Here is a 12,891-nt window from a genome sequence, read left to right on the forward strand (position 1 = left end):
AGAACATTTCACCCAGAAAAGTTAAATAAAGTTCAAAAGAGATTTAGATAAAGCTACAAAGGAGACCAGCAGGAAGAAAGAGACTCTGAAAATGTGCTGAGGAGCAAGTAAGCCTAACCAATCAGCCACAGGTGACAGTCTATGCCTGACAGTGAGGACTTCCTAACCACTGTGGCCATTCAAAATCTGCTTTTCCCAAAAGGCCATTTTATTAACGGCAAACATAAATTCCAAGGTACAGATTTCCAGTGTGTCTCCATCACTTCCCCGTCTGGACTCAATTGCATCCTTTGCTTTAGCCAATTGAAAACTAGAAACTTGTAAGTGAATGCTGGCATCAATATCAGAATCATTCTGCTTCTACACAGAAAAAAGACAAATGTTATCACCTGTTAATTCACTCTATCCCAAGTAAAATTTTAAAAACTCAGCTATTTTGCTGAAACTTCTGGAAACACCAGGAGGCTTAAGAGGCAAAATTATTTTCCCAAATTAATCTATAGATTTAATACACTCCAATTAAAACCAAAACTAAATTTGTCAAATGAAAATCAACAAACTTACTCCAAAGTTCATGTGGAAGGATAAATACACAAGACTGGAAACAGAAGTTTTGGGAAAGAGAATAAGGTTTGAGCTGGGTTGAGGGCATCAGAACTTGCCCCTGCCATGGTAATTATGTAACAATGAAGGAAGGTGGCATTTCAAATCAGTGGGGAAAGAATGCACTATTCAGTAAACCATTTTGGAAGAGTAACTATCTATTAGGGGCAAAAACATCCTTCACATCAAATAGTTAAATTCTCAATTAACTCAATGTTCAACATGATCCATAAGTGCATAAAATTAGAAAACTGTCTTAAATTTTTCATTTTTGAACAAAATAACAAAGATATATAAATTTCATCTATACTAACACCACCCTAATTTATCAAACTTTTAAAATTTTTCCTATTTCCATCCAATCTTTGTTCAATGCACAGCTAATTATTACATAGTTATACTCATGGCATAAATACACATATGGTTGTACTTTTCTCCTATCCAAAGTATTTTTCTATGTTGCTACAATTTTGGCACCATTTTTAATTGCATTCCATCAAGTCGTCTGATGTTCCCTAATTTACTTAACCATTCCTCTATTGTACATTAAGGGTATTCCCAGCTTTTTAACATTATAAAAAAATACTACATTAAGTACTTTCATGCCTGTTGTTTTTATTTCTTTAAATTACTTTTTTAGAGTAAAATTCCAGAAATGAGGCCAAGAATGGACACAATTGTCACAATGTGTGTGATCGCTTTCCAAAAATGTATCAACTTTTAAATCAATACATGTATGTGCAGGGCTGAGTGCCTTCCCTGTTCACCTGAAGCTATCACAACATTAATCAGCTATACCCCAATACAAAATAAAAGTTAAAAAAATACCAGTTCTCCTCATCACCTGTACTAGTCAAGAATATTATTTTTATTCCAACTTTGCCAAAACTTCCTTTTTTATTATTCCCTAAGTTACCAGATAAACAGCTTCTCGATGATTTAATTCATATTTTTTCCACTGCTACTGCAATTTATTGGCCACTTTTATCAAAGCCAATATTGATAGTTGCCTGATTAAATCTTGATTTAAAGAATTTTAGTTTTCTCTCTTCTATTTATCTAAGTTCACCTTTGCCTTGAAAGAAAGTGATATTGCTCAGTCATGTCCAACTCTGCGACCCCATGGAATGTAGCCTGCCGAGCTCCTCTGTCCATGGAATTCTCCAGGCAAGAATACTGGAGTGGGTAGCCATTCCATTCTCCAGGGGATCTTCCGAACCCAATGAACAAACCCAGGTCTCCCACATTGAAGGCAGATTCTTTACCCGCTGAGCCACCAGGGAAGCTCAAGAAAACTGAAGGGGGTAGCCTATCCCTTCTCCAGGAGACCTTCCTGACCCAGGGATCAAACTGGGATCTCCTGCATTGCAGGCAGATTCTTTACCAGCTGAGCTACCAGGGAAGCCCCTACCTTTGCCTTAGTCAGTCAAAATCTTCACTTTTGCAAATGAAAAAGTTGAAAGCAACATCACAACCATCCCCTTTCTCCTATTATCTTCTCATGCCCAAACCAAAAGCACTAGAGTACTCCCGTAAAACCACTAAAGGTCAGGTAATATGGAAAACAGGAGTAATAAAAGTAAGGCAGAAAACCTTAACTAAGTCTAATCACCCTAAATATCTCTCAGTATAAGCACAGACCCAAAAAATTAATTAAACCAACACTTTTTTTTTTTTTTTTACCATCAAGCATCCCCCTGGAGAAATTCTACTTGTAAAACTCATCAATAATACTCACGATCAAGTCTTCTGCTGAAATGCTATGACATCTGAGTATTTCTTCTTGAAGGAACCAAAGAGGTAGAAAATGTATTTATTACCGTCTTAAAGTATTTCTTCCAACTCTCTTAACTCATCTTCCAATGGCATTTAAGAAGAAAATGGACAGTGAGATTGATGTGCATCTTCTAAATATTTTTCATTAATCTATAATGGGCTCTAAGTCAAGTTCTCTAATACCCTGAATAACTTGGTGGCTATATTATCTTAATCTGAGCATTAGGTATTCCTGTATGAATGTTCTCCCTCCCTCTTTCCCTTTCCTCTCTCACCCTCTATAGACAACACACCTGTATACACTTTGTTAACAAGTGTCACCTGCTGGACTACAACCTTAACTATCCACTTTCTGAACACCTGGCCCGACAGAGAGTAGACAAATGTATAGATTCAAATGATGACAAAGAGAACGAAGTGTGCAAGCATATACCTTTTAACAGTGAGGTTTCTTTAATCTGGGTCTACAGGAAGAGCCCATCTGGGTTTCAGGTGGTCTGAGAAACTAAAAATTATTAGCAAAACTGTTTATCCGCATGTGCGTGCAGTTTTCTAGGGGTTCCCAGGTGGCGCTAGTGGTAAAGAATCCGCCTGCCAATGCATGAGTCAAGAGCGTGAGTTTGATCCCTGGGGCAGGAAGGTCCCCTGGAGGAGGGCATGGCAACCCATTCCAGTATTCTTGCCTGGAGAATCCCCATAGACAGAAGAGTCTGGTGGGCTGCTGTCCATAAGGCTGTAAAGAGTCAGACATGACTAAAGCGACTTAGCACTGAGTCCAGTTTTCTAAGGAACAGTTTACGGTTTTCATCACAGTCTCAAAGGCATTCAAAGATTCCAAAAAGGTTAAGAATGCTAGCTTTTATAGTAACAAACAAAAATGGGAATTTAAAAATGCTTTTTACTGATAATTGTCACCTTTTAATATGACAGTAAGACTGTGGTTTTCTAAGGTGTTCTAGTATTCTACACAGACTTTATATGGGATAATTTTTAATAGAAGCACAATGAAGGTGTTAACTGATATGTCAAATATTACAATGAATGTTTCCTAATACATGCCATTAAAACCGTAATCATAATATAAATAACACATTCTATCAAATTTGATTCTGTTTTTAATATTTGAAACTTGTCCTTTTTACAGTAACAACAAAAATAGTAATTTTACCCAGAGACTTCTCTGCAGAGAAAAGTGTTAAATGTTGTAAGATCCTTAAAAAAATACATTTTAAAGAGATACATTGTCCCATGCCATAGGTAAATAAATAAAAGTACAGATACTAGTTAGAATCAACACTAATAGGATTTCAGAGCCAGATTAACAGTATTGGATTTCTTCTGTTCTGCCTCACCCCAAGTTATATTATCTTTACATTCCTTAAGAAAAATTTCAAAGAAAGTGCTATGGGCAAAAAGTCTCATTTCTAATTACTGTATTCAGCTGAAGTACTTCTTTAAACAAAATCTGAAAAAGGAAAACTGATTTCCTATATACTGTGTGTACATATTATACATAAATGCACATCTGTACACATACATAGATAGCATATTAAAAAGCAGAGACATTACTTTGCCAACAAAGGTCCATCTAGTCATGGCTATGGTTTTTCCAGTGGTCATGTATGGATGTGAAAGTTGGACTGTGAAGAAAACTGAGAGCTGAAAAATTGATGCTTTTGAACTGCGGTGTTGGAGAAGACTCTTGAGAGTCCCTTGGACTGCAAGGAGATCCAACCAGTCCATCCTAAAGGAGATCAGTCCTGGGTGTTCAATGGAAGGACTGATGCTGAAGCTGAAACTCCAATACTTTTGGCCACCTCATACGAAGAGCTGACTCATTGGAAAAGACACTGATGCTGGGAGGGATTGGGGGCAGGAGGAGAAGGGGACAACAGAAGATGAGATGGCTGGATGGCATCAGTGACTCGATGGACATGAGTTTGAGTAAACTCCGGGAGTTGGTGATGGACAGGGAGGCCTGGCGTACTGCGACTCATGGGGTCACAAAGAGTCAGACACGACTGAGCGACTGAACTGAACTGATACACATACATTTATTATTTTTTATGTGAACAGTACTCCTCAATTTATTAAGTGATTTCTTGTGTATTTTCTCATCTCATTCCCACAGTAATGCCTGGGAAGTGTTACCATGATCTTTATTTTATAAATGAGAACACTGATACTATCAGGCCCAGCATATGACAAAGCCACAAATCAAATCTAGATCTTCCTGTTTCAGGCCCAACACACTTTCCTCCCCAATGAGTCCCTGAACAAACAGCAAGTGCTCGGGTATTAATTGACCTATCTACACCTTTCACTTAACATTTATTTTATACTGAATATAAGGATTCTCATCCTGAAACCCATGGGTAGACATGGTGTGGAGAGAGAATGGGATGTAGGAGAAATGTTCCTTAATGCCCATGAAGAATATGCTTCATACAGCTTTAAGCATTCACCTGGGACAGTAGAAGTCTGTCTTTTAACCAGAGAGTCCTCGCAAGGTACAAGAGCTTATGATTCCAAAAGGTTAAGGACCACTGATTTAAAGCATGTTTGAAGGACTTCCCTGGTGCTCCAGTGGTTGAGACCTCTGTCTTCCCAATGCAGGAGGTGTGGGTTCGATTCCTGGTTGGGGAATTAAATCCCACATGACTTGTGATATGGCCAAAAAAGTAAGCATGCAGGGAACCCAAAGCTGGTGCTCTGTGACAGCCTAGAGGGGTGGGATGGGGAGGGAGGTGGCAGGGAGGGACCTCTTATGCCTGTGACCGAGTCTTGTTGACGTATGGCAAAAACTATGACTGTATTGTAAAGAGATTATCCTCCAATTAAAAATTAAATTAAATTTAAAAATAAGTAAAACATGCTTAAAGCATCTTTTTCTAATTTACTGTTTAAGTGAAGGATAATTGCTTTAAAGAATTGTGTTGATTTCTGCCAAACATCAACATGAATCAGTCATAGATATACATATGTCCCCTCCCTCGTGACCCTCCCTCCCACCTCTAGGTTGTTACAGAGCCCTGATTTGAGTTCCCTGAGACATATAGCTAATTCCCACTGGCTATCTATTTCACATGTGGTCATGTAAGTTTCTGTTACTGTACAGAACATCCTTTCCTTTCTCTACACGCCCCACCCCCTGCCCCGTGTCCTTAAGTCTGTTCTCTAGGTCTGTGTCTCCATTGCTGCCCTGCAAATAATTTCATCAGTACCATCTTTCTACATTCCATATACATGCATTAATATATATTTGTTTTTCTTTCTGACTGACTTCACTCTGTATAATTAAAGCATCTTTTGCATAGCGTAAAAATATCAAGATCACTAAAATTTATCATCCAAACCAAATCTAATTCAATAAAATCCAGTTAAATATGAATTGAATTGGTTAAGTCCAGGGGGAAATATCACAATGTCATTTTTTTAAGACAGGCTAAACCAATATGAGCTAAAAGACTCACAAGACATTTCTTCAGAATTAGCTTTTGGGGTAGAAATGGCTTTTTTCTCCCAACAGGATGAAATAGAGCAGGATAGGCTAACATTCTTACTGATAACAAGAAAACAAAGATGGAAAAATTAAAAGTAATATTCTTAAAAGCATCAGAAAACTATGGAAATGTGAATAAAATGTAATTAAAACTCTGGAAAGGGCAGAACCATTCTGAGAAGTTATAGAAGCTAGAAGAGAATGGAATGACATCTTTAAAGTAGTAAAAGAAGTTGATGACCTAAAATTCCATACCTAACAAAAACATTCTTAAAAATGAAGTGGAAATTAACTGTTTAAGACAAATACTGAGGGAATTCCCTGTTAGCACTAAAAGAATTACTAAAACAACATATTCAAGTAAAAGTAAAATGATCTCAAACAGAAACGTGAAAATACAAGAGGCAATGAGGCACAATAATGTGAGTAAATGTAATTAATACCTAATGTACAAAATAATAATTATAATGTCACAGAGTTTTAAATATTTGTACAACTACAATATCTGACTACAGTAACACAAAAGGGAAGTAGAATTAGAGTATCTAAGAGTTTTGGGAAAGCATTAAAAGTAACAACTTACTATATAATATGTCAAATCTACTACTAACAGAATGGGAAAGAATGTATAGTTAACAAGTTATAGGGTAAAAATGAAATAAAAAATAATCAAAAACATAAGATAGGAGAAATTAAGAATGTAAAACATGTCAAATAGAGTTATATGATAGATATAAATCCAATTGTATCAGCAATTTTAGTAAAAACAGACTAACTGATCCCGATACAATGTTGAGGCAGTTAAGTATGGGTTTTCAAAAACAAGAACAATTCAAGAACAGTAACAATAACTATATGCTGCTTACAAGAGATACACTGTAAAAATAAAGCAGAAAGTTTAAGTAAAAAGAAACACTATGTAACACAAACCAAAAGGAAGCTAATATAGCCAAAGCAATATCAAAGTAGTTTTTAAATCAAGACATATTACTAGAGAAAGAAGAACTTTTCATCATAAAGTGTAAGTTAAACAAGCTGATACAGTACTAAATCCGTATGCATCTAATAAATAGCTTCAAAATATATAAAAGAAAAAATATCAAATCCAAAAAGGAGAAATTGAAAAATCCATAATCACAATGGGAAACTTTAACATGCCTTTCTCAATAGTGACAGAACAGACAAAATTGACAAGGAAATAAACATGAATTACACAATCATCAGATTACTTAATCAAAAGGAATAACTGCCATAAATTAAATGTATATAGCAATATTTATTTTAAAAGGCATCCATTATCCAAACCTCTGCATTATACTCAGTTAAACACAAACATAAAAAATTCTTGAAGATTTTCCCACTTGATGAAATGATTCACCACTATAGAATTAAAATAGCCTTTGTTTCTGTAACACAGCTGACTTGAGTAAAAAACAATTCATGACGACGGTCAGAAAATGACTCCAGATTTCTCACAAGGCCAGAAGCAGGCTTTAAAAAGTTGCTTAGCTTACTTCCTTTTAACATCACTAACTTATTCACAGATTCCATAAAAACACAGAACTCCTAGAAATTGAAAACAAATAACTGATATTTCAAGTAGATCATAGCAGGAAATATACTGGGCTGGATATAAGAATACTTAGAGTATAATCACTACCCTTCCATTATCAATATTTCTTGAGGACTAAATGTCCTGCCCTTGGTTCCAAAATAATCAACTGAAAAAAATTAAGAATGAAACAAAATACTGCTTAATAGTTGGATATCAGTGGGGGTTTTAGTCAATAATCAACTAAGCATGAGTTATCGCTGAGACAGCCACCCAATGCTAATTCTGCCCAACTCCGCATTGAGGAAAATCCAGTAAGTTGCTTAAGAATGATATCGCCCAGCTCTTCTCTATACCTATCAGACATACCTGGGCCATGGAATACTGTTTTAAAACGTACAGACCAAACTGCCACCACGTGCAGAGAAAAATGACAAGGATGCTGCAGGGACACAGAAGCCATGCTGCCGTATGGCAGAACAATTAAAGGAACTGGGACTGTTTTGCCAAAGGAGAAAAGACTCATGAGTAAACGGTCACCGTCACAAATACCAGGATCTGCCAGCAGACAAGCAGTTAGACATGTTCTGTAGGCCCCAGGGGAGAAGCATAAAACAATGGAGGGAAAGACAGGGCATGGAGTTCAGCTCTACAGCGAGAGCCTTCTAAGGATCAGAGATGTCCAAAGATGACATGAATGACTTCATCTTAGGAGGAATAAGCACTAGCGGAAGATGGAGACTTTGATTTTTGTTTTTCCTTTGCTTATTTGTTTATTCTAAGAGAATGAGGCTAACTATTTAGGCTTCAAAGTCTAAAGTTGATAACACCGTGAACATAATTCTACATTACCAGCGTCAATATGAAAAAAAATGGGAGGTCTAGATAAGTGGTGATTGGAATTTGCTTATTTAATTTCTCCCATATTCTTTCACTTTGGTTTATTTCTTAGCTCCTTGGATTGATGTTTAGTTTATATTTTTCATTCTCTGAATTGGTGGTTTTCAAACTGACATCAGGGGAACCACAGATTTTAACAGAGGAAGGTTGAGACTTTGCAAATATTCCTTTTAAATTTCATTTTGGAAACTATGTTTTCAGTTACATTTATATCTAAAAATATTTAATTCACTTAAATGTATTATTTACCAAATTTTGATACATTGGAAAAGATTTGTACTCCTAGGCTAAGTCATTGTTCTAACTGAATTAACAAATGTAATAAATTCAAAGAATACATTTATAATAAAAGTTTGTATCAAGTTTATACATTCTCCAAAATACTTTGTGTGGGGAAAAAAAAAGATTCCTCCTTCAAAAAAAAAGGTTCAACACCATCTATTTAGGGTCTCTAAGGCTGCTCTGACTCTAGGACACCCTCTATTATCCAGTCTGTGTTGAGAAATAAAGTCCTATTAGCTCATTTTGCATTTCAGAGCTCAAGCTTTATATTCACAGCAATAAACACTATGACTCATCAATTCAGACTCAGGTTGAACCTATGCAGACAGTAAGCTCACACGGTTATTTCTAACATTTGAAGTCTACAGATTTATGTCAAACAAGTGGTGTCTGAAAGTCAGCGTAGGTCTGCTGATAGCACTGAACACACCATTCCAAAGACTACCAGGAATACAAGGAAACAGAAGTCTCTGTAAATTGATTTCTCCTAGACAAAGAACTGGGACGCACCATCTGTATTCTTATTTCAGGGTAAAGCCACGGAGCTCCTGCACTCCACAGGAAGTCCCTCTCAGGAGGGCACAAAGGAAAGGCCCTCTCATCTGGCCAGCTACACCAAGACCCCTCTCCCCAGTGCACACAGGCACACACTCATGCACACACTCACACACACACACACAGAGGCCCTTCTTAAATAAGAACACAGAAGATCCTGCCAAGTAATGCCCCATGTAAAATAAAAGAATCAGAACCCTGAAGCATAGATTCTGAAACTTACAAAATATACAGCTGAAAGAAACTTACCGGGATCAAAACCCTGCCTTTACCAGTGACATGAGGAAACTGAAGGCCCACCATGATAGGCGACCTGTTCTGGGTCCCATCACATAGCAGACCCGGGGTTAGAGCCCATGTCTTCCCTCTCCTTCCAATCCTCTTCTCACTGCTCCAAGCTACAACTGCCAGGCCCTAAGTCAATCCTACTCCTTCCCCAAAGGACTGGGAAGAATCTTTATGGAAACAAGTTAGAATCAGAAGCAAACTCCCCCAAAGTTCCCCAGTCCCCAAAACATCCATATCCTTCCATCCTCTTGTCTCTCCTCTTCCTAGACCTCCATCACCTCTGCTCAACCTCGGAGTGCTCTCAGGGCCCATGGCTCTTCTTCTGACTCTTTTCCTTCTCAAACCAGAACCAATGCAGGTAAAAGTCAGCTCAGTCACAAGATGGGAACCATGACACCACAGAAACCAGAGAAGCAGGACAGTGAGGAAAGAGTGTCCAGAGATCAAGGTCAGCCTCAGAATGATCATTCTGAGGATCATTCTGAAGAATGTATGGGAGGCAAGAAAAGGACTGAAAATGAGGGCTCAGTGGGGAGAGAAAGGATAAAACAGCTGCTGCTGCTGCTAAGTCGCTTCCGTCGTGTCCGACTCTGTGCGACCCCATAGACGGCAGCCCACCAGGCTCCTCTGTCCCTGAGATTCTCCAGGCAAGAACACTGGAGTGGGTTGCCATTTCCTTCTCCAAAACAGCAGCAGCAGAGGGCTGAGGCATGATAACAATGGCAAGAGAACAAACAGCTAGAAAAACAAAGCACTGTGGAATGTAACTGAAACAGGAATAGGGCAAGAAAGATGGATAATAGATAAACCAAAATAAGCAGAAGAGACACAAATATCCACCCTCCCAGGAACTGCAATGTGGAAAACACTTTTGTAAAAAGAAGGGAGGTAGGGGGAAGGACCTGAATTTCGATGCCTGCAAAGAAAACTTCATCTGATCAAAATCAAGAACTAAGGGCAGGGACTTCCCTGAAGGCCCAATAGTTAAGACTCTGCACTCCCACTGCAGGGGCACAGGTTCAATCCTTAGTCGGGAACTAAGATCCCACATGGCACATAGCGCAGACAAAAAAGAAAGAGACTATTAAATAAGAATATTATTTTTAAAAAAGAACTGGAGGCAAAAGAAACAGTACAGAATGTGCACTTTTGTGACACATCATACAGGCAGGAGGGTGTGTCTTCAAACTCCTCACATCCAGCTACCTGCCACAACCCCACTGTAGTAATTCTGTCTTTCCTGCGTCATGGGCAACAGTGCAGGAGGAAGGGGAGGATGCCCTGAGAGAGTCCTTCCTCATTCTCCCTTTAGAATTGACAATGGCTTTGGAATTCAGGAGCCCCTTTTTCTGGCCTTGTCCTTTTTTGCCCCTTAAGATTCTCTTTGAATCTTCAGGTCAACTTCTCAGGGTTCTTAACCAGTGAAAAATAGGACCTAGATGCAGGACTTCCAGATGCTGGCTTCACAAGAGGTACCATTCAGTCAAAAGTCAAGTGGAGTCTGCTCCCTGTTCCTAACTTGGCACAGAGTGTAGTAAGACGGTACCACATTTGGGGCCAGCACACGGAGAACCAATCCTAAACGGCCGAGCACGCATTAACCTTGTTACGAATTACACTTTCCATCTCCTCAGTGCTTCGCCATTCACAAAGTGTTTGCGTATGCTGTCCCACTTGAACCTCACAATCTCCAGAGACACAGACAGGTCAGAGACTGGCCCATGGGTCCCCAGGTAGCCAAAACCAGCCCCTATGTCTCCCCACATATCCATGCTTCATTCCAGGTATGTACTGAGTGTCTGCTAAGTGTTGTGGCTAAAACAAACCATCTACCCCATCATCCTAGTCTGGAGACAGACAGAATGATCAAATAATTAAGCCTCTGATATATGTGAGTGATTCAGAAGACCTGATAAAAATAAGGTGGGGGTAAAGAGATGTTTTACATAGGTCAGTAGGACAAACCCTCTGCTGAGGTGATGTTCTAATAGCTGAATAGAGTAAGAGACTGAGCCCTGTGGATGTGAAAGACCATGTGAGGTTGAGAGACCAGCAAGTGGCCTAGAGTGTTTGGAAAACAGCAAGGAAACCTGTCGGTTGAAGCAGAAGAGAAGGGAAATGGGAGGCAAGGTCAGGGGTAAGGGAAGGCCACTGTAAGGACTTGGGTCTTAACTCTGCAGTGGGAAGCCATTGCACTATTTTGGGTAGAAAGGTGACAAGATCTGAATTTTATGTTAAAAGGATCACTCTGGCAGCTATGTTGGAACTAGACCATGATGAGACAAGGGTGGAATCAGGGGGGCCCACTGCAGGAACCCAGGCAAGAAGTGATTAGCATTTCTTGCCCTACCATGGCGGTTCTGCCAAGAGGAGGTCCACGCACCCAGGAGACTACATCTTTATTCAGCTCTGCTTCTCACTGACTGCAGAAGCCCCCACAGCCGGTGCCATGAGGAAGAGGGGGCCACAGGGTATAAAAGTACACTTTTCAGCATGGGAAAGTAGGCAGGTGTTCCAGGGCCCTTGTGAAAATGCTTTGAGGAAACCCCGGCCCTTCCTTCCATGTCTATAGGGACACGGAAGGATGATGGATGGCTGGAAGGAAGAAAGAGCTTCCATTACCCCTCTGCTGGCATTTCTCAGTCAGCAATTTACAAATTCAGATGATCAAAGAGTGAAAGTAAAAGTCGCTCAGTCGTGCCTGACTCTTTGCAACCCCATGGACTACACAGTCCACGGAATTCTCCAGGCCAGAATACTGGAGTGGGTAACCTTTCTCTTCTCCAGGGGATCTTCCCAACCCAGGGATCGAACCCAGGTCTCCTGCATTGCAGGCAGATTCTTGACCAGCTGAGCCACAAGGGAAGCCTGATCAAATAGTACTTATGGTCAAATGTCTTTTCAACCTAAACATGAAACAGCTCTGACCATCCTCTAATTCTAACCCTAACCTCTGTGGTATATAAACTTCTGTTTCTTCATAGCATCAACCATAGACATTCAATAGACAAATATAATCTAACATTCTTTACAAACCTTATTGTGACAGATGCCTATTTTCAGATACTTTACCACTGTCAAACTCCCTACCATAAAGATGTTACTGAAGTCATCTCAGGGAAAAGAGATTTCATTATAACTCACAGTGAATACGAAATTTCTCACTTCTGGACATGAAAATTCAATGTGAAAATAAGAGTATTTATCAATTTATTCACTGAGGTTCTTAAGAAACCATAAGGATAAAAATGGTCATCATAGGATCTTTTGTGTCTTAATTTATAGTAGCACCAGGCACCATGTTATGCGAATTACTTCATGAAGTCCTTACCACCATCCTCTGAGGCAGAAACCATCAGCCCCATTTCACAGATGAGGAGCCTGAGGCTTTCCGAGGTAAAGTACTTTGACCACAGGGATCTGGAGGTTCAGG

General features: G+C 39.2%; 1 protein-coding gene across 5 annotated transcripts in view; it reads right to left on the bottom strand.

Annotated features, from left to right (window-relative positions):
* The window catches only part of ARHGEF28 (Rho guanine nucleotide exchange factor 28), a 326,249-nt gene that overhangs the window by 202,227 nt on the left and 111,131 nt on the right, over positions 1-12,891 (bottom strand). Inside the window, exon 1 of one of the 5 annotated variants that reach the window (XM_043488556.1) lies at positions 7,803-7,826. The exons of the other annotated variants lie outside the window; for them this stretch is intronic. Coding sequence (XP_043344491.1) covers positions 7,803-7,811 — 9 coding nt within the window. The 5' untranslated portion in view covers positions 7,812-7,826. Of the gene's footprint in view, positions 1-7,802; positions 7,827-12,891 lie in introns of those variants that run through there. 5 annotated transcript variants of the gene reach the window in all.

This window comes from Cervus canadensis, chromosome 16, assembly GCF_019320065.1.
Source record: "Cervus canadensis isolate Bull #8, Minnesota chromosome 16, ASM1932006v1, whole genome shotgun sequence".
NCBI classification, from domain to species: domain Eukaryota; kingdom Metazoa; phylum Chordata; class Mammalia; order Artiodactyla; family Cervidae; genus Cervus; species Cervus canadensis.